This window comes from Geotrypetes seraphini, chromosome 8 (assembly GCF_902459505.1).
Source record: "Geotrypetes seraphini chromosome 8, aGeoSer1.1, whole genome shotgun sequence".
In the NCBI taxonomy this organism is placed as follows: domain Eukaryota; kingdom Metazoa; phylum Chordata; class Amphibia; order Gymnophiona; family Dermophiidae; genus Geotrypetes; species Geotrypetes seraphini.
In genome coordinates, this window is record NC_047091.1 from 60,686,036 (window position 1) to 60,708,127 (window position 22,092).

The 22,092-nt window shown below is 46.9% G+C and overlaps 1 protein-coding gene across 2 annotated transcripts; it reads right to left on the reverse strand.

Moving 5' to 3' along the window:
• Window positions 1-405: 405 nt before the first annotated feature.
• LOC117364974 (zinc finger BED domain-containing protein 1-like) lies at window positions 406-21,461 on the reverse strand. Of its 2 annotated transcripts, none has more exons than XM_033954744.1 (3): window positions 21,248-21,461; window positions 14,287-14,444; window positions 406-3,274 (listed from the first exon to the last, which is right to left on the reverse strand). In XM_033954744.1, the coding sequence occupies exons 2-3, from the start codon at window positions 14,435-14,437 to the stop codon at window positions 1,263-1,265; spliced, it is 2,163 nt and encodes a 720-aa protein (XP_033810635.1). In that variant the 5' UTR covers window positions 14,438-14,444; window positions 21,248-21,461; the 3' UTR covers window positions 406-1,262. The 2 variants fall into 2 exon arrangements, with proteins under 2 accessions (XP_033810635.1, XP_033810634.1); XM_033954743.1 differs by having other exon boundaries at window positions 21,293-21,460.
• Window positions 21,462-22,092: the final 631 nt, after the last annotated feature.

Sequence of the window (22,092 nt, forward strand, 5' to 3'; positions counted from 1 at the left end):
TACTACTTGAAAGGGTCCAGAGAAGAGCGACTAAGATGGTTAAGGGACTGGAGGAGTTGCCATACAGTGAAAGATTAGAGAAACTGGGCCTCTTCTCACTCGAACAGAGGAGATTGCGAGAGGACATGATCGAAACATTTAAGGTACTGAAGGGAATAGATTTGGTAGATAATAATAGTTTGTTCACCCTCTCCAAGGTAGGGAGAACGAGAAGGCACTCTAAAATTGAAAGGGGATAGATTCCGTACAAACGTAAGGAAGTTCTTCTTCACCTAGAGAGTGGTAGAAAACTGGAACACTCTTCCGGAGTCTGTCATAGGGGAAAACACCCTCCAGAGATTCAAGACAAAATTAGACAAGTTTATGCTGAATCAGAACGTACACAGGTAGGGCTAGTCTCAATTAGGGCGCTGGTCTTTGACCAGAGGGCCGCCGCGTGAGCGGACAGCTGGGCACGATTGACCACCGGTCTGACCCAGCAGCGGCAATTCTTATGTTCTTATGTGGGCATCTCTCCCGCTGCCTGAGGGGGGTGTCGGTGGTTGTGGCATGGCAGCGGGAGGGAGGAGGCATCATTCTTGCTGCCAGGGGAAAGCGGGTGTGGGGTTGCTTGATAGAAGCAAAATTTTCTGGCAGATCTGAGCAGTCAAGCCTTACTTTCCTGTCAATGCCTGAGCCAATCAGCGCTCAGGCACTGATCAGAAAGTAAGGCTATGACAGCTCAGACCTGCTAGAAAATTCTGCTCGCAAATGTAGGATAGCGAGGTTAGGGAATCACTGGCGATAATAGAGAATTGCCCAAAGTGCTCCTTTAAATTATTAATGACCTTGTTGTAATACATTTGCATAGCAGAGTCGGAGACTGCTAGGAATCTTAGAAAAGACTACAGTAAGTTGTTTTGATAAACCGCTGCTAAAATATATGAACCATCTAAACCATCTAGAACCGGTTTAGCGAGCACATTAAAGTTTTGAGAATCTTCCCTTCAGTGGATTGTGCAATTCAGGCATGCTTATCAGATTCAAACAAAGATAGCAAGAAGTAACCTCAAAGTTCACCCAGCTTATCCTTTGTTTCTATTCCCAAAGAGATGTGAGTAACCTGTTTTAAAAAACCACTACCTCCGTAAGTGGCTTGTTGTAGGGCTTCTCCACCCTTACTGGTAAGAAGCTGTGGACAGTGCCTTAGGCAAAACTGTTGGCAGACTGTCCAGACGCCCCAATAACTTCTCACAGCTCCTCCATTATTTCCATCTAAAGTTTCAGGTCTTGTTATTTTTCATAGACTCTAAAAAATCCAGATTTTGATTGAGAAAGAGAATTTGGTCCAAGTGCTCTGGGGTGAGAACTGCCCTCCGGTGCTCAAGCCGTGTGTTGGCAGCTGCAAAGGCTCGCTCGGGTATTACAGCTGTGGCAGGGATAGCAAGGTATTGCTGCGCTAACTTGGCAACAGCGGGAAAGCGATGTTCGTTGCTACGCCACCAACAAAGCGGGTTGGTGCTGCGCTTGCACAGGGGTTCCACAATATAGTTTTCCAGTTGCTGGTGTATTTCAGGCATGCTCTCTGTTGGGTCTTTGCCAAGGAGGATGTCGTATATACTTTGTGGATGCTCACACAGAGCCCTGTCATGAGCTACTTGGCTGCTTGTTTCACCCAGTTCTACCTTGCACTCTGAAGGCAACCAGGGTTGGGTGCTGGTCAGTGCCTGTGGATTAAATACCTGTGACAGTATGTTTTTAACTCTGCTGTGGAGCTGACTCCGGGCAGCAGGGCTGAGGAACCTTACTTCTTTGAAACGAGGATCCAGAAACGAGGCTACCACAGCAGGGCTTTCCAGTAGCTTCCCCTCATCTTCCAGGTCCCAGTGCTGATTGATCTCTGATATGATCTTGCTCACCACTGTCTTGATAATGCTGCTGGAGTCCTGGCACTGGTGTCTGATGGCCGTCATGATGCCATGCATGCACGGCATCAGGGAAGAGGTGGATGCATTCTGCTCCTCCCGCAAGAAAGATGCGGCAATCTTGATAGTCCGCATCACTGGCAGCAGATCTTGCAGAAGCTTCCACTGATGATCAGCCAAATTCTGGATCATTGTTGTGCCCTTGGTGTGCTCTTCCAGGACAGACATGATGGCCCATTTCAGGTCCAGCAAGCTCTCACACATTTCCAGCGTGGTTATCCAACGGGAGGGCATATCTAGTATCAGTTTCAGCTTTGTCTTGCTCATAGCTTCCAGCTTTGTGTTCAGAGAGCATGTGGCCTTTGCATCCTGCTGGAAATAGCTGATAATGTCTCTGGCTGCCGCCAGGGCCTCCTGTACGGAGTCTGCCTGCAATGCAGTGCTGATACAAATATGCAGCATGTGTGCGGTGCAACAAAGGCTTGTCCATCCATAGGTATCCCTCAGGACTGGAGAGTTGGCCAGCATATTGGACAGCTGGTCATGCATCACACAGAAAACCGATCGGGGGGACAGCTCAAACTCAGCTAAAACAGAGCACAGTTTCTCCCCAAGGAAATCATCCCCTTTATGTCCATGCATTGGCTGTGTCTCTAGAATGCACCTTGCCAAGCGCCAATTGCAGTCAATAAAATTGGCACTAATGGTCAGGTAAGTCTGGTTGGGCTGAGAAGCCCAAATGTCCAATGAAAGGACGATAGCCTGGGCTGTATGTAGATAGTGCTCCAAATGTTGCTTGACCACATTGTATTTATGCCATAACATGCTTGCCAACTGCACAGGAGAGGGGATACTAAAACCAGGTTCCAGATACCCCATAAGAAGTCTAAAGCCTTTGTCTTCCACAACAGACAGAGGATGAAGGTCACGAAAGATCATTTCAAGCACTAAGTCTAGGACCATCTCTGTGCGTGGCTCGGAGCAAGGGGGCACTGGGGGCTGGAAAAGAGTGTTTTCCGGAGTCATCTGCCGAGCACGTTTCCCCAGGCTCTCCTGGCCCAAGCAGTCGGGTTCAGAAGCGGGCTCCTCTTTCAGCTGCGTCAGAGCTGTATCTCGGATGCTGTGCTTCCTCACCAAGTGCTCCCGCATGGTGGTTGTGCTGTTGTGGAAGGACAGCTGCTTCTTGCACACATTGCACTCCACATAGGCATCCCCTAGCTTGGTGTAGTAATTCCAGACCTTGGACTTACGCCGATCTACAGACAACGTGCTGCCTCCATCCAAGCTCATGCCTTTCTCCCGTTTCCTGCGTTGGGAAGGACCCAAGTTGGCTGCCATGTTGTAGGTATGGAAAGCCATGGATATCTCCTCTATGAAAAGCACAAACAAAACTGGGTTAGCAGGAAACAACTACACACTTGGCAAAGACTCCCTCATGTTTGTTCAGATAAAAGACCACAGATGATCTGATAAGGCTAGAGTTATAGAATATATCATCACAAAACAAAAGAATGCAAGTAGATTCAAAAACGCATACAAGAAAATTACAAAAAAGATAAATATAAATGTGGGCTCAGTGAAATCAACATCAGAAATGCCATAGACAGGCTAAAAAGATGTTAAACATGTACATCATAGCACACGTCCTCCCTCCCTACCTCCAATCATGAATAAACAGAGTAAAAAGATAAGAAAAATACTTATCTCAGCTGTTTTATCTGATGTCCTCTCTTGATCAGGAAGGCAATAGTTAATGTGCCACGGCGTTTTGTCTTGTCTGGCAAACAAAATCTTGTGTTCCCCAGTCCCCAAATCTTCAGTGAAAATCAAGCCAAAATCAAAACTGCATCCAAAAAAATAGTACATACACACTCCACATCCAAAACAGTAAAATCCAAATGCTTCAGACAGCTCCCCTCAACTTCCTCGGCACAGATCGTGTTTCCACTGTTCTTTTTCAAGAGGAAGAATCCAATGCAGAAGGGGGGAAAAAACGCCACAAACTACCAAGAACAGTAGGAACCACACCCACCAAACAGAGCCTTTCAGTGGCATTTCTGATGTTGATTTCACTGAGCATACATTTATATTTATCTTTGTCATTTTTTTGTATGTGTTTTTGAATCTACTTGAATTCTCTTGTTTTGTGATTATATTGTTTTGCGAATTGAGTTATATATTTAGTTAAAAAAAATTTTCTCTCGATTGTATTTATTTTTGGATAGAATATAACATAACATAAAATCACATCTGTATACCGCAAAACCTTGCAGTTCTATGTGGTTTAGCAAACTAAGAAGACTGAACAATCTCAGTGATTAACAAGTCAATTCTCCAGGAATTTTGCAAATAAAACTTGATTTTAACAATTTTCTAAAATGCATATAAGATGAAGAGAGAGATAAGTCTGTGAAAGTCTGTATCATGGCCTTTTTAGTCTGCTCGTTTTGTTTTCCTGTTTCAGCACTGCAGACCCTACATCTCTTCTCTGCAACAGATGTCGCCCTGTGCCTTTTCCACGCATGAATTCAAGTACTGAGTTGTCAAGTTTTGCTTAGTTCATGAAGAAATACTTCTTTGTATTACTTAAGGTGGCTCCCTTTCAGTCTCAAATTTTGGCTCTGTTCAATAATTTCCTTTCCACTGAAATATGCCTCATGTATTAAATTTACATTTGAGGTGTCTGAATTAGGGTTACCAGATTTTTTACTTTAGTAAAATCCGGACCCCCTAGTCCCGCCCAGTTCCACCCATCCCTGCCCTGTTACACCCTAGCCTCGCCGCAAATCCCGCCCTAGCTCTGCCCCCACTGCCTGCTCTCGTCAGGCAGGAGGGCATCTGCGCATGCGCAGATGTCCTCCTGCCTGACGGGATTTAGAGGAAGCTTTTCAAAACCCGGACAAAGTGCTGGGTTTTGAAAAGCCGTCCAGGCCCCGGACATGTCCTTGAAAAGGAAAACATGACCGGGGAAATCCGGACGGCTGGTAACCCTAGTTTGAATGCCTCTATCATATACTTCTCTCTTTTTTCTTCTAGAGTGTGCAAATTTGAATCCTTAAGTCTCACTTCATGGAACTTAAGGGACAGAGTCTACCATTCTGGTAGGTGCGCTCTGGACTGCCTTCATTCTATCCATATCCTTTTCAAAGGTATGGCTTCCAGACTTAGACCATTATGCTCTCACTAGTGATTTCTAATGGGTATTTTTTTTCATCTCTTTTCTACTGGTAATATATCTCTCCCTTTTTAACCTAACAGTTCTCTAGCTCTCAATAAGTGTTTGCCACTGCAAATACTTTTACAATGCAGGTTACCAAAGAAGAAAATATGAGCTTTAAAGACAGATTTGGTATAGGACGTCTAGGTAAAACAAAGGTCATCAAGGTCAGGGCATCCACAGTTTCCTGAGTCATTTACAAAAGGCTCTCTGAACAGGGAGGCTTTTGTGAAAGATACAAGAATGTGGAGAAATAGTTTGCTGCATGTACAGATCAGCAACCATTTTATAAAAGAATACATTTAAAAAAAAAAAAAGCAGCCTCACTCAAGTGCCCCTTTTTACATGGAGCGTGAGACCAGCCTGAGCGTAGCAAAAAGAGATACAAGCAGCTAACCAGTTGGACAAGGTGCGCTTGGAAACAGGATGTCCCAACCGATTAGGATCGAAGGACAAAAACAATTGAGGAACCTTCCGATGAGACTTAGTGCGCTGAAGATAAAAGGCCAACGCCCTCTTACAGTCAAGCGTGTGAAGCGCCACCTCGCCAGGATGAGAGTGGGGCTTCAGAAAAAACACCGGAAGAACAATGGACTGATTGAGGTGGAAATCAGACACAACTTTAGGTAAAAATTTAGGATGAGTGCGAAGAACCACCTTGTCATGATGAAACACAGTAAAAGGCGGGTCCGCAACCAAAGCTTGCAACTCACTAATCCGACGAGCGGACGTGAGCGCAAGCAAAAAGATCACCTTCCAAGTGAGAAACTTAAGATGAGATTTGTCAATAGGCTTAAAAGGAGGCTTCATCAGCTGAGCCAAAACCACATTAAGATCCCAAACTACAGGAGGAGGTTTCAGAGGAGGATGAACATTCACAAGACCCCTCATGAAACGAGCAACCAGAGGATGAAGAGAGAGAGACCGACCCTCGAGATGCCGATGGAAAGCAGCAATAGCGCTGAGATGCACCCGAATGGAAGTCGTCTTCAGCCCGGATTGTGACAAATGCAACAAATATTCCAGAACCAAAGACACCGGGACCGAACCCGGATCCAGATGGTGCGAGGAACACCAGAAGGAAAATCTTGTCCATTTCTGAGAATAACAAAGCCGAGTCGAAACCTTACGCGAGGCTTCCAACACGTCCCGTACAGACTGAGAAACGGGAAGCGAAGTCAAGGGGAAAGGAACCAAGCCGTCAGATGTAAGGACTGAAGATTGGGATGCAACAGTGACCCCCGACTCTGAGACAGCAGAGAGGAAAAAACAGGCAGTAGCAGAGGCTCCCTGACACTGAGTTGAAGAAGCAGGGAGAGCCAGTGCTGATGAGGTCAACGAGGCGCAATGAGAATCATAGTGGCTCTGGTCGATTTGAGATGTACCAACGTTCTCAAGATCAGAGGGAAAGGAGGAAACGCATACAGGAACCTCCCTCCCCAGTCGAGAAGAAAGGCATCGGCCTCGAGATGGTCCGGGGAGTACATCCGAGAATAATAGAGGGGCAGCTTGTGAGTCTGTGGGGAGGCAAACAGATCCACCTGAGGAGTCCCACAGCGGTCGAAGACCTCATGCAGAACTCTGGAGTTTAGCAACCACTCGTGCGGCTGTAGCAGACGACTGAGTTTGTCGGCCAGACAGTTCCTCTCTCCCTGAATGTAAACCGCCCGGAGGAAGATGTTCTGGGAGACCGCCCATTCCCAAAGGCACAGGGCTTCCCGGCACAGGGACCAAGAGCCCGTTCCCCCTTGCTTGTTCACATAGTACATTGCCACTTGGTTGTCCGTCCGCACGAGGACTACCTGATCGTGCAGAAGGTGGCAGAACGCTCGAGCAGCCAGAAAAATGGCACGAAGCTCCAACACATTGATGTGACAAAGACGGTCCTCCGCCGACCATAGACCTTGAGTCCGCAGACCGTCGAGATGAGCCCCCCACGCGTACTCCGAAGAGTCCGTGGTCAGGACCTTGCGATGTGGAGGGACAAGAAAGAGCAAACCCCCGGAAAGATTGGAAGAGTTGGTCCACCAATGGAGCGAGCGTCTCAAGGAAGGAGTCACTGTTACAGGACTGGAGACCGGGACGCCACTGGGAGACCAGGGTCCACTGAGGAAGCCTCAGGTGCAAGCGGGCGAACGGCGTGACATGAACTGTCGACGCCATGTGGCCAAGTAGATACAGAGGGCTGAGCTGATACAGAGGGCTGCAGCGCAATCTGGCGGCTCAGTCAAAGCAGGGCCTCCAACCGAGGAGGGGGGAGGAACGAACGGAGGCGAACTGTGTCCAGCACAGCCCCGATAAACTGAAGGGATTGAGCCGGGCACAACTGAGACTTGGGAAAGTTCACTTCGAACCCCAGACGTTGAAGGAAGATGATAGTCTGTTGGGTCGCTGAGATAACCCCCTCCCTGGAAGGGGCCTTGATCAGCCAATCGTCCAGGTAGGGAAAGACCTGCAGACCCTGAGATCGCAGGGCCGCCGCGACAACTACCATGCACTTCGTGAAGACTCGAGGGGACGAGGCCAAGCCAAAGGGGAGGATCCGGTATTGCAGATGCAACTCCCCCACCTGGAACCGTAGAAACTTGCGGAAGGCGGGATGCACCGGAACATGTGTATAAGCTTCCTTCAGGTCCAGGGAGCACATCCAATCCCCTTCCTCCAACAGTGGATACAGGACCAGAAGCGACAACATACGGAACTTCTCCCAGACAAGGAACTTGTTGAGCCTCCGGAGGTACAAAATGGGGCGCAAGTCCCCGGTCTTTTTCGGGACCAAAAAATAACGGGAGTAAAACCCCTGACCCCGTTGGTTGGGGGGCACCCACTCAACTGCCCGGAGACTCAACAAGGTCCTGGCCTCCGAGAGGAGAAGGGGAAGTTGTATCCGGTTGAAAAGACACGCGCTGGGAGGGCTGTCCGGAGGAGCCTCCATGAAGTTGAGGGAGTAACCCTCCGAGATGACACGGAGCACCCAAGCATCGGATGTGATCTGAGTCCAGGTCGAATGGAAAGCTCGTAGCCGGCCCCCGATTGGAAGCGGGGACGGCGACAGCGCGGAGGGGGCCCACCCCCATCCGCTCAGAGCGTCAAAAAGACGGCGCCGGTTTGGACGCCGCTTGCGCCTGAGGCTTCTGGTGGGACGCCCTGGCCTGCTGAGGGGGTCGCCGAGGAGGAGGCCTAGAAAAAGCCGGAGTGGACTTTTGAGGGTAACGCCGCGGGGGAGGTCGGTAAGGCCTCGGAGTGGCCACTTTGGCCTTGGGGCGGACCAACGAGGCAAAGGAGTGCTCATGATCGGACAGGCGCTTGGTAGCCGCTTCCAGGAACTCATCAAACAGTTCCGACCCCACGCACGGCAAATTTGCCAGGCGTTCTTATAAATTCGGGTCCATATCGACAATGCGCAGCCACGCAAGACGGCGCAAGGCCACGGCAAAGGCGCAGACCCGGGACGACAACTCAAAAGCGTCGTAGACTGCATGAAACAGGAAGAGACGCAGTTGGGACAAAGTATCAATAAGCTCACTAAAGTCCTCCTTATGGGAGTCAGGCAGGACCCCGTGATAACGGGGCATAGATTTGACTAGTCGCCGCAGATAAGAAGAGAAGGCGAAGGCGTAGTTGAGCACTCTATTGGCCATCATAGAATTGTGGTAGAGGCGGCGCCCAAACTTATCTAGCGTCTGCCCCTCATGCCCAGGCGGAACTGCTGCAGAGACGCGAGAAGGCTGGGATTTCTTCAACGAGGATTCCACCAGCAAAGACTGGTGGGACAATTGCGCCTTCTCGAAGCCCTTAGAGTGAACCGTGCGGTACTTCGATTCCATCTTCGAAGGGACAGCCGTGACCGCATAAGGGGACTCTAAATTGCGCAAAAACGTATGATGGAGGATTTTGTGCAAAGGTAAGCGCGGAGCTTCCCGCTGAGGAGAGGGCAAATCCTGTTCCTCCAAAAAGTCCTTCGTATATTGAGACCCCAAAAACAGGTCGAGGTCCAAAGCCTTCCCCATGTCCACCACGAACCTCGAGAACGAAGAGGGCCTCGAGGGTGGGGAAGAGGAGCGCGAGGCCCCAGCCGCCATGAAGGACGGAGAAGCCTCCCGGGAGTATCTGGGTTCCCGCCCGGTGCCAGACTCTGAACCCCAGGAAACTGCACCAAGGGACTTCGTCGGAGTCGGAGATCTCCGACGACCCGAGGAGCCCCTCGGGGAAGTCCCCGGGGTCTGAGGCACCGAGGTCCGCCCCCTCCTCCTCGGGGAAGAGTCCCTGGATCCCTTCCCCGCAGGGGAACGCAGAAGCCTCGGATTATCAAGGCGGAGTTCCGAAACCCCGAGGTGCTGCGTCTCCCGGGTCGGCGAGGAGACCCCCGAGGACGTTTGGGTTTCCGGGACCGGTGCTTCGCCCGGGGCCGACCCGAGGGCGAGGACCCGCGGGAGGACCTCGACAAGGAGGAGGAGGAAATCCTGCAGACCCGGCGCACCTTGTCCCGAGGTCGCACACTCTGCTCAGGCTGGTCCACCGCCGGGGTCGAGGTCGGGGTCGAGGCCGGGACCACCACCGGAGCCGAGGTCGGGGCCGAGGTCGGAGCTACGGTCGAGGACGACTGCAGGTGGGCCATGGCACAGGATAGCTCCGAGGCAATAAGCGTTCAGAGCATGTCCTGGAAGACCGGTACAGCCATCATAGATGGCATGTCCGAAGACGGCGGGTGCTCTCTTGAGGGCGACCTCGGCGAGGAGTATTCCCTTGGAGCACCCGACTTCGACGCCCGGGGCGGGGCCGAGGATGACCCCCCCCCCGCCCCCGTCGAGGAGCCCGAGGATGGCTTCTTTGAAGACCCTGGAGTCGAAGAAGGAAGTGAGGACTTACCCATAGTGGACTTCGGAGTCGAGGAGGCAGGCTTCGACGAAGAAGGTATCCGCGGCGAGGTCGAGGGAGTCGAGGCCGAGGTCAAAGCTGGGGCCGAGGCCGAGGCCGACGTCGAGGCCTTCCCCGCCGCAGGGTCAACACTAAAGAGCTCTGCCATGCAGGCGCGCCGACGGCGGAGCGCTCGAGGCTGAAAAGTCGAGCACCGAGTGCAGGAATCAGTCGGGTGATCCGCACCCAGGCAAACAAGGCACCACCGGTGCAGATCGGTGATGGAAAACAGCCGATCACACCGGGTGCACTTTTTAAAGCCCGTCAAAGGACGGGACATGAACACGAAAAACGGCTGGGAACAATCGAGGTCCCGCGGTCGCGGCTACCGGGAGCCGGAATGAAAAACTTTTTTTTTTTTTTCGACGATTTCGAACACACGAACGAACAAAAACAATAAATCAAGCACAGCGACCGAGAAAACAAACCCAGCCGCGGTGTCAGAAGGCAAAAGGCACGGAGCACAAATTCCACAGGGCTTCTGGCTCCGCGGAAAAAACTGAACTGAGGACCACGAGGTGGGGATGCGCCCTCTAGTGGAGGGAGAAGGCATGCACATGCGTGGTGCAGCATAGCAAGCTTGAAACTTCAATCAAGTTTGCTTGAAAAGCTGTCCGCGCTGGGGCTCCGTAGATGACATCACCCACATGTGAGAATATGCTGCCTGCTTGTCCTGGGATAAAGCTGCTTACCCTTTATAAAATCCACCCCTATGTGTGTAAGCACCAACACACACATAAGTGCTAAGGTTTACAAAACTGGACATCTAGGAAATGCCAACTAAGAGCCAAGTGTAACCAGAAGTAATTACAGTGGTACCTTGGTTTACGAGCATAATTTGTTCCAGAAGCATGCTCATAAACCAAAATACTCGTATATCAAAATGAGTTTCCCCATAGGAACTAATGGAAACTCGCTTGATTCGTTCCCACCCACCCCATCCCCCGAGGCCAGCGGCGCTGCTCTATCCCCCCACCCCCCCACGAGAACCAGCATTGCTCCCCCCCGCGTGATCCTTCACCCTCTCCCCCCCCCGCGATCCGGCACCCCCCCTGCCATGATCCGGCATCCCCTGCCGCGATCTGAAGTCCCCCAGACCCACCCAAACAGGCTTCTTACTTCCATCTCAGTCTCGGCACCGGCACTGGCATGTCCTGTGCGTTGGTGCTGGTGCCCGAAGATCGGCCTCCTCTTCTTTGCTGGGCCTTGAGCATCTGCGCATTCATCTGCCGAGGCCGAGATGGTAGTCAGAAGCCTGTTCGGGTGGGTCTGGGGAACTTCAGATCATGGTGAGGGGGTGCCGGATTGCGGGGGGGCGCTGCTCGTAAATCGAGGCACGCTCGGTTTCCGAGGCGCCGATTTTGCGAATGTTTTGCTCGTCTTGCAAAACACTCGCAAACCGGTGCACTCGTAAACCGAGGTACCACTGTACTAGGGATGGACATTGATTAAAATTTTTAATTACACGATTAATCGTGATTAAAATTTTCAATCACACACTCAATGGCATAAAGCCCCTCCTGTACAGTGCAATATAAAGATTGACATATTTCAATTACTAATGCTGTTTGACTAAATCGCAGAAGAGCTTCTTAGTTCTTACCACAAGCCAGTGAGGTAAATGTTCTGACACTCGTCAGAATTGAATGAGCATTGGAGCATTTACCTAGCCAGCCCGTGGTAAGAAGCTCTTTCGCGGTTTAGTAAAATGAGCCCTAAATCATTTATCTTACCTCTTTTTGATGATTTTTATATTTCTGATTTTTCATTTCCAGAGTCTCGAGGATCCCGCAGGGATGGAAGCACCTTGAAGGGCTCCCAAGAGTGTTACCTCGCTAATGCCGCCTTTTTCCTGCCCTCCAGCCATACTCGCCCCTCCACAAAGCTGTGTGCAACGCTCCCTGCATGCCACCCACAGCCAACCCAGAAGCCTTCCCTCTTGAAGTTACATAAAGCAATCTGCAAAATTATGAACACGAACCAAATGCAGTGATTTAACTCTGGCAAGTGGTAATATTGTACATTTCCTGCCTGGTCTAAAGCTTTCTCTCTGACCAGTCCTGCCCATGCAGAAAGCGGAAATGATATCAGAGGAGGTAGAATAGGCCAGAGGGAAAGCTTTGGAACAGGCCACCAGCAATGTACATGCAACACTACTGCTGCTGGGGACCAACAAAAGACCACTTTTAAAGTAGAATAGTGTGGGGGGAGGAGACATTAAACCGTGGGTAGGGAGAGGGGAGTGAGCTATAGATCCAGAAGCAGAACTGGAGGGGCCACCAGTAAAAGCTATGGCTGATGTGGTGAGCAGCCACAAGGATGCTTGGTGCTGCTCACTACCAGGTTTGTATCTCTGCTCATGGGATTGGAGGTGCTGAGAGAAAGAGCTGCGGGAAGAGATGAGAGATGGCAGGAAGAGAAACAATGTGATGTTGGATCTGGGGGTGGCAGGGAGGGAGATTATCAGTCCTTTACGGAAAGGAAGGAGGTGGGATTGGATATACGGCCTTCTGTGGCTACAGTCAAAGTGGTTTACATATTATATACAGGTACTGTATATAATATGTAAACCACCTGGGGCAAGAACTGTAATGGGAAATAAATAAATACATTAATAACATAGAAACATGATGGCAGATAAAGGCCAAATCTGTCCATCCACAGTAACCATTATTTCTTTCTCTCTCTGAGAGATCCCACGTGCCTATCCCAGGCCCTCTTGAATTCAGACACAGTCTCTGTCTCCACCACCTCTTCCACCCATCTACCACTCTTTCTGTAAAAATGTATTTCCATAGATTACTCCGGAGCCTATCGCCTCTTAACTTCATCCTATGCCCTCTCATTGCAGTTTCCTTTCAAATTAAAGAGACTCGACTCATGCACATTTATAATGCTCAAAGATTTTAAATTGTGCAATTAATTGCAATTAAAAAGTAATCGAAATGCAGCTCTAATATTTTTAGGTCCTTCCTAAAACGTGATCACAACACACTTTCTTCAAAAACAGCATGTGCAGTGGACCTACATGTGCAAGTAGTAGCAGCTTTTTTAAAATCATTATTTGGATACAGGGGCACTTACACATATGAATACCACGCATAAAGGCCAAATGGGCCATCCAAACTGCCCATCCACAGCATCCATCTCCTCCTCTCCCTAAAAGATACCATATGCCTGTCCCACGCTTTCTTGAATTCAGATACAGTCTTTGTCTCCACCATTTCTACCGGGAGCCTATTCCACCATTTCTGTCATTTCCTTAGATTACTCAAGAGTCTTTCACCTCGTCACTCCATCCTATGCCCTCCTTAAAATATTTTCTTATCCATCATTGCTGATTTGGGTTATTCAAGTGTACAGGGTTTCAGCACAGTGAAAGGCAAAGAGTCGCTAACCTAGAAAATTTGGTTCAGTTCCATCCATTCCACACTAGGTAAACCATTTCATCTACAGATTCTAATATTGGAATAGCAGAACGTAAGAACATAAGAATGGCCTTCCTGGGTCAGATCAATGGTTCATCATGCCCAGTAGCCCGTTCTCACGGTGGCCAATCCAGGTCACTAGTACCTGGCCAAAACCCAAGGTGTAGCAATATTCCATGCTATCTATACAGGGCAAGCAGTGGCTTCCCCCATGTATTTCTCAATAACAGACTATGGACTTTTCCTCCAGGAACTTGTCCAAATCTTTCTTAAAACCAGCTACGGTATCTGCTCCTACCACAACCTCTGGCAATGCGTTCCAGAGCTTAACTATTCTCTGAGTGAAAAAATATTCCTTCTATTGGTTTTAAATGTATTTCCCCGTAATTTCATCGAGTGTCCCCTAAGTCTTTGTAATTTCTGACGGAATGAAAAATCGATCCACTTGTACCCGTTCTACTCCACTCAGGATTTTGTAGACTTCAATCATATCTCCCCTCAGCCGTCTCTTTTCCAAGCTGAAGAGCCCTAACATTTTTAGTCTTTCCTGGAGAGGTTTAAAGGTATATTGACAAGAGTCTGTGTAGATGTAGTGAAGAAGGAGTCATGTAGGTCAAGACTGAAGTGTACTGGCAGTGTGTATATGTGAGAGATGGGGTCAGGGGAGTCTCAACAGTGGCACATCAGAAGTATCTAAATTTCACCCAAAAATATAAATAAGTAGTGTTAGAGGAGGGGGAAAAGTTATACTGTATTTTTGTGCTTTTCATGTAACACCATTCTACCCACATAAAGGAGGACCTCCTAAGAACTGCTTTACCTTCTACTGTCTGCAAATAGGGCTGGGTAAGCAAGGAAAGCTGATGATCTTCTGGAACTTCTTCCAATGGCCGCTGGCCTGCTCCATCCTCCCCACATTTCACTCCTTTGTGCAGGAACTCGGACCCTCTTTGGGAACTGAGATCTGCCATTTAGCACCTAATGGTATTCATGAGAGAAAACATTAAAAGGTTGCATGCAGATTCATACAGAAGCAGCCATCTACAGGCATCAGAAGAGTTCACCCTTCTCTCCCAGTTCTTGTGCACCTCATGGTGACAGCAAAATAACAGGCCCTCTAGTCCAAGAAATTCATAGGATTTTAAAAAAAATATTTAGTTTTGAAATCATTTCCATGTAGTATAGAAACAAGAACATCCAAATGCATAAACAAGCAACTAGTCCCATAAAACAAATAATCATACCATCATCACTCTTTGGTATAATGCAATTTCTCTCTCTGAGAACAATAGCCTATATCCCCCCTTCTCTCATCCACTCCATGAAAGTGGTGGATGAAGTCAATTAATATTCAGCAAATTAGTTCACATATACAACTGCTCTCTCCATTTTTCATATGGGTCCCATACCTTAAGAAAAAGTACCAGATGATTTTTACGCAAGGCTGCAAGTCTAGACATTCAAGAGTTGTACACATCATTTGCTTTGTGCTGCCAGCAGCATTCGACTCACAGTAAGGATAGAGAAAGCCAGTTTTGAATGTTTGCTCAGCAATTCCACAGGTTTAATGTGAAGCAAGGCATATCCCACAGATTTTGGTAACAGTTTCTTAATAATGCCTGCAATCAATGCAAAAACCATATCCCAATAAGGCTGGACCTGTGGGCACTGGCTGCCACCATATATACAGACGAAAGTGTCCTGATTATCACAAGCCTGCCAATAGAAATCAGAAACTCTGTCGTACATACGATGGAAGCGAACAGGCATAAAATACCATCGATACAACATTTTATACCCATTCTCCACCAAGTGACCTACTACAGAAGTTCAAAAAAGTTGTTTAAAAGTTTTGTCCCATGTTTTAAAACTGTAAGTCTACACCAACTAGCCCTCCTATATAGAAATATATTTAATAAGAGGAGCAGTTTCCTGTAGAATTGATAAAATCTACAGAAACATCCCCTGTCACTACTCCCATTCAGAGCCCATTCCAAAAGTGTTTCTTCCTGCTTTAACTCTGGAAGAGCCTGCTTCTAAATGAAATCTGAAATGTGTCTGTAACTAAAAAAAATCCTTGAGATCTAACCATATTCTCCCTCCAACTCTGAAAGGGTTATCAATTTACTCTCCTCCACCAATTGCCCCAGTTGAAAAAATCCCTGGGATTCCCAGATCTTATACCAGTGATCCACCTGATCTGGGAGGAACCTCTATGCCACCTGGAGTGGAGTCGCTCTAAAGTAGCACCTGACTTTTAAGGGACCAGACCTTGTGCGGATCCATTCTCCAGAAAGGAGGTGGAATAGCCCTATACATAAAAGAAAGCATACAATCGACAAGAATGGACACAGCAGAGACGACCAACAAGCTGGAATCACTATGGGTTAAAATACTGGGAAGGAAAAGGCCTGAAATAAAGATGGGCCTATGCTATCGTCCACCAGGGCAAACCGGAGATATCGATGAAGAAATGGAAGCCGAGATGAAGCGGGAATGCAAAAGTGGCAACATGGTTATTATGGGAGATTTCAACTACCCTGGGATAGACTGGAGTCTTGGAAGCTCAAGATGCGCTAGGGAGACAGAATTCCTGGAGGCTACACAAGATTGCTTCATGGAGCAGCTTGTTAGAGAACCGACGAGAGGAAATGCCACTCTGGGTCTAATCCTAAATGGGTTTTAGGAGGACCTGCAAAGAAAGTGGAAGTAGTGGGACCGTTGGGAAATAGCAATCATAACATGATCAAGTTCAAGGTGGAGGTTGGAATACCGAAAGGAAAGAGAACCATAGCGACAACTTTTAACTTCAGAAAAGGAAACTATGAAGCAATGAGGGAAATGGTAAGGAAGAAACTTAGGAACACCTCCAGAAAATGGCAAATGGTAGAATATGCCTGGTCTTTTTTCAGGCACACAGTGAGCGAGGCGCAAAATCTGTATATCCCCAGATTCAGAAATGAGTGCAAAAAGAGTCGAACAAAAGACCCGGTGTGGATAACTAAAATAGTGAAAGAAGCGATAGGCAATAAGAAAAATTATTTCAGGAAATGGAAAAAGGACAAAACTGAGGGGAACTGGAAAGAGCACAGGAAGTATCAAAAAGAATGTCACCATGTGGTTCGAAAAGCTAAAAGAGAGTATGAAGAAAGGCTAGCCAGGGAAACACGAAATTTCAAACCGTTCTTTAGATATGTTAAAGGGAAGCAGCCGGCTAGGGAGGAGGTGGGACCGCTGGATGATGGAGACAGGAAGGGAGTGGTGAAGGAGGAGAAAGAAGTGGCAGAAAGACTTAACATGTTCTTTTCATCTGTATTTACAAATGAAGACACAACCTGAGCAAATCTTCAAGGGAGATCAAGCAGAAAAATTAACATCCATGGGTACGCAGGCAGATAGAAAAATTAAAAACTGACAAATTCCCGGGTCCGGATGGAATCCATCCAAGGGTTCTGAAGGAACTAAAGGAGGAAATAGTGGAACTTCCTCAGCAAATTTACAATCTATCCCTGAAAACAGGCGTGATCCCAGAGGAGTGGAAGATAGCCAACGTTACGCCCATCTTTAAAAAGGGATCAAGAGGTGACCCTGGAAACTACAGACAGGTGAGTATGACCTCGGTTCCGGGGAAAATGGCGGAAGCATTGATAAAAGAAAACATCGATGAACATTTTGAAAGAAACAAACTTCTGATAACCAGCCAACATGCTTTCTGCAAGGGGAGATTGTGCCTAACTTATTGCACTTCTTTGAAGGAATTAACAAATGGATGGAAAGAGGAGACCCCATAGACATCATATACCTAGATTTCCAAAAAGCCTTTGACAAGGTGCCTCATGAACGTCTACTCCGGAAACTGAAGAACCATGGGGTGGAAGGAGACGTACATAGATGGATTAGAAACTGGTTGGCGGGCAGGAAACAGAGGGTAGGAGTAAAGGGCCACTACTCGGACTGGAGGAGGGTCACAAGTGTTGTCCCTCGGGGCTCGGGCCGCTGCTATTTAATATATTCATAAATGATCTAGAAACAGGGACGAAGTGTGAGATAATAAAATTTGTGGACGACACCAAACTATTTAGTGGAGCTCGGACTAAAGAGGACTGCGAAGAATTGCAAAGGGACTTGAACAAACTAGGGGAATGGGCAACGAGATGGCAGATGAAGTTCAACCTTGAGAAATGTAAAGTATTACATGTGGGAAGCAGAAACTCGAGGTACAACTACACGATGGAAGGGATGTTATTAAATGAGAGTACCCAAAAAAGGGACTTGGGGGTAATGGTGGACATGACAATGAAGCCGACGGCACAGTGCGCAGCGGCCACTAAGAGAGCGAATAGAATGCTAGGTATAATCAAGAAGGGTATTACTACCAGAACTGAAGAAGTTATCCTGCCGTTGTATCGGGCGATGGTGCGTCCGCATATGGAGTACTGCGTCCCAATATTGGTCGCCGTACCTTAAGAAGGATATGGCGTTACTTGAGAGGGTTCAGAGGAGAGCGACACGTCTAATAAAAGGGATGGAAAACCTTTCATTCGCTAAGAGATTGGAGAAACTGGGACCCTTTTCCCTGGAGAAGAGGAGACTTAGAGGGGATATGATAAGAGACTTACAAGATCATGAAGGGCATAGAGAGTAGAGAGGGACAGATTCTTCAAACTTTCAAAAAATAAAAGAACAAGAGGGCATTCGGAAAAGTTGAAAGGGGACAGATTCAAAACAAATGCTAGGAAGTTTTTCTTTACCCAACGTATGGTGGACACCTGGAATGCTCTTCCAGAGGGCGTAATAGAGCAGAGTACGGTACTGGGGTTCAAGAAAGGATTGGACAATTTCCTGCTAGAAAAGGGGATAGAAGGGTATAGATAGAGGATTACTGCACAGGTCCTGGACCTGTTGGGCCGCCGCGTGAGCGGACTGCTGGGCACGATGGACCTCAGGTCTGACCCAGCAGAGGCATTTCTTATGTTCTTATATGCCTTAAAAATGGGCTTCAACATATATCTATAACACTATCTCCTACAATCTTCTCATATCAATGTTATTGTAAAGCCATATAATGTCCGCTCACATTTTGCGGCATCATATATAAAGATAAGAGAAAATTTCTGTAAATGTAGTTACAAAATTTTTTTATATACGTTTTTTTAATATATTATTTATCATATTTTTCATGTTTTTTCTTTTGTATGGACCATATATTGTACCCAGCTACATTGCGTCTTTGTCAGTCCACTTTATTGTTTATTTCTATCAAAACTATAAAATCAGCCCTTAGCTTCAATGATTCATACTGGTATTCATTCAAACTTCATATACATTATCTTTCACTTTAATTATATTTCATTTCTTAGTCATTAGTTTGACCACATTTAATTAGCTACTTAGCTTTGAGGTTAGCTCTCAAATTTCATCAATTTTTCTTCAGGGAACAATCGAGGGAGCAGTCATCAGTTTCAAAAATGGTGGCACTCCTTGCTATATACCCAGAATCTCTATGATAGGTAACCAAGGCACTGTCTCGCAGACTAAAGACGATAATTGACCCTGTTCTATTTGAACCCAACTCTTATGCCGATCTTCTTGTCAGACCAAAAAACATTTAAGTTGGACAGCAGTATAATAATGTTTAAAATGGGGAACTATCATACCCCCTTCTTTTAACTGATAGAGTACCCCCTCCGCCCGCTACACATGAGGTTTCCATATACAGGATATTGAAATATCCTGAGAGAGAGAAACCTTTCAAGTAATGGAATCTGTAGGGCTGTCAACCAAGTATAATAACTTAGGCAAAGCCAATAACTTAACCCCTTGTACCTTACCTAACCAAGAAATATGTAAATTCTCCCAATGCTCTAGATCAGTGTTCTTCAACCACCGGTCCGTGGACCGGTGACGGTCCACAGAAATTTCCTGCCGGTCCACAGGGCCAGCACATGCATCAGGCCCAAAACAATGTTCTTCAACCGCCGGTCCACGGTGCGATCGATGCGGCGTTATCTTCGAGCCAGCTCCCTCTTCCTAACTGATTTGGTGCACAAAGCAACGGGCAGTGGCTCCTACGGGCATCCTGTGCCTGAACCAGAAGCCTTCTTTCTGACGTCGCAACGTCAGAGGGAAGGCTTCCAGATGAGGCACTGGACGTGCAAGGTGCAATTAGCACTATTATGGGGGCGGGATCTGGGGTGGAGATTGGGTAGAGATGGGCGGGGTCTGGCCCACGACTCAGCCCCGTGTTCTTCAACCGCTGGTTCATGGACCGATGCCAGTCCACAGAATAATTCTTTTATTTCTGCTGGTCCATAGGTGTAAAAAGGTTGAAAAACACTGCTCTAGATCTTCCCATAGTCTTCAAAAGTGGGGAATAATTGGCCTCATAAAGAGTCTGTTTATAATATTGATCCCTAAATATTTTATGAACTTCTGAGCCCATTTAAATTGGAAATGTTGCTGAAATCAAACGCATTCCTGCCTATTGAGATATTTACTCCCCCTTTTAGTGCCAGCCGCAGAGGTAACAGCTCCAACGCTCATAGGAATTCTATGAGCATTGGAGCTGTTACCACTGCGGCTGGTGCTAAAAAACATGCTACGGTTTTGTAAAAAAGGGGAAGGGGGTGTTAGTTATTTCTGACTTATCTTGATTGATCTTAAATCCGGACTCCAACCCATATAGTGCCAATGACATGTCAGGTTTAGCGGCTCTTCTATTTATTGTTTTGTCTGTCAAAGATTTTAAGTATGTTTAATTGTATGGAAAGCGACTTGGAATTACGCAGTGTATAAATTTTAAAAATAAATCAATCAATCCTCTGCAAACAACAGTCATCCAGTATGAATCCCTCCATATTCAATGCCCTGGATATCCTCCTAATATGTTGAGCAAAGAGTTCAATTGCCAGTGCAAAGAGAAGCAGAGTGCACAGCCCTACCTGGTTCCTCTCCCCAATTCAAAGCTATCTGTGTATCCTCTGTTAATCTGCAAACAAGCTAAGGGCTTTGTGTAAATGGACTTTATCCAGTCATATAGTAGTAAAGCATGAACATTCCCACCTTTAACAGGATGGTCAGCCGGTAAGACCAGGACATCCTGTCAAAAGGCCTTTTCCGTATCTATTCCAAGAATCTGTGTGGATGATCCACCCCTCTGAGAATGCCACATTAAATGGAGAACTCTTCTGATATTATTGAAGGTTTTGGCAACCCTCAATAAATCCAGCACTAATTTATATTCGTATAAACTTGCAGTCTGTGTGCCAGAATTTTAGTGAAAATCTTTGTCAGTGCCTAACAAGGATAGGAACCACACTGAGTGGGGATCCTTACCAGGTTTTGCAATAAGAGTAATAATTCCTGTTGGGCGACAAGAATGGGGCAACTCTTCACCCCCTTCTATGCCATCCAGACTGCAGTCAGAGGCTTTACCAAAAGATGCTTTAAAAAACATATTTTTCAATTGACATTCAATTGAAGTTCAGAGGCGTATTTAAAAACAACAACACAAAACCTGGGCAATGAGATGAAACATGCGTGGAGGCACATCTAGAACCTTTTTTATTAAACTACTTTATAGATACATTTTAACCCGACTTGATCTCTTGCATTTGCCAAGGGCGATACAGAAAAAAAAAAGTGCAATACTATAAAAATCAACACAGGCCGATCTTCGCAGCCCATCGCGATACCCTTTAAGTGCATCGTGAAGAGCAGCAAAAAAAAAAAAAAAAAAAAAAATCAACCCAGAACATCCCTCTCTATATTGCACCACGTACGTTAACTCGGGCGCGTGGCAAGACCGGGCAAAGCCTTATACGTACGTGACGCCTTAAGGCAGGGAGACGAGGAGCGCGCCGACAACCACCGCCGAGCCCGCGAGCGCTGCTGCATCATTCCAGCGACCGCGGAGGATGCCGTCTAACCTTTCCTCTGGAAGTCCTCGCGTTAGGGCTCCTCTCAAAACTTCCCTCAGCTCTCACCCTGGGTCCGCCTCCCCTGACTCGATGCTTTGCTTTTCCACGGTGCTTATTTAAGGGAAGGGAAAGGGACTTGTATACCGCTTTATTGCGGTTTACACATTCAATACGGTTTTTACATAGATACAGGTACTTATTTTGTACCTGGGGCAACGGAAAATTAAGTAACTTGTCAGCAGCGCTGGGGATTTGATCCCACAACCTCAGAGTGCTGAGGCAACAGTTCTACCATTAGGCAACTCCTCACCAATTAAAAGCTCACTGCACCATATTCCTGTTTAGTCTCTATGCATCTTTTGTTTGTTACATTTTGCATCCTATTCCTGACCATTGTTTGTATTTTTTAAAATCCAATAAAAATTTTGAACTAAAAAAAATAAAGAGGCATTCCTCAAAAAAAAAAAAAAAAAGCTCACTGCACCGTGTTTTCTTTTATAGTGAGGAATTCGTGTATTTAAGCAATTAATTTTAAATCACAAAAATTTGCAGTTTTAATGTAGTTATGCCTTTTTCAACAGAAAATGACTAAAAAGCACTTGAGTAATTTTTTTTAAACAGCTACCATCAGGCCCTAAACGTTAAAATAATACTGTATACATATGCAGTGCAGGAGTTAAAATATGGAACTCCTTTGTAGGCCAAAT

What these genes read in the sequence shown, in the direction of transcription:
- LOC117364974 (XM_033954744.1), bottom strand. Translation starts at nt 14,437, where the DNA reads ATGGCAGATCTCAGTTCCCAAAGAGGGTCCGAGTTCCTGCACAAAGGA. An exon ending in CTATTTGCAGACAGTAGAAG is followed by an intron (nt 3,275 to 14,286) that starts GTAAAGCAGTTC and finishes TGCTTTTCATAG; the next exon opens with AGGAGATATCCATGGCTTTC.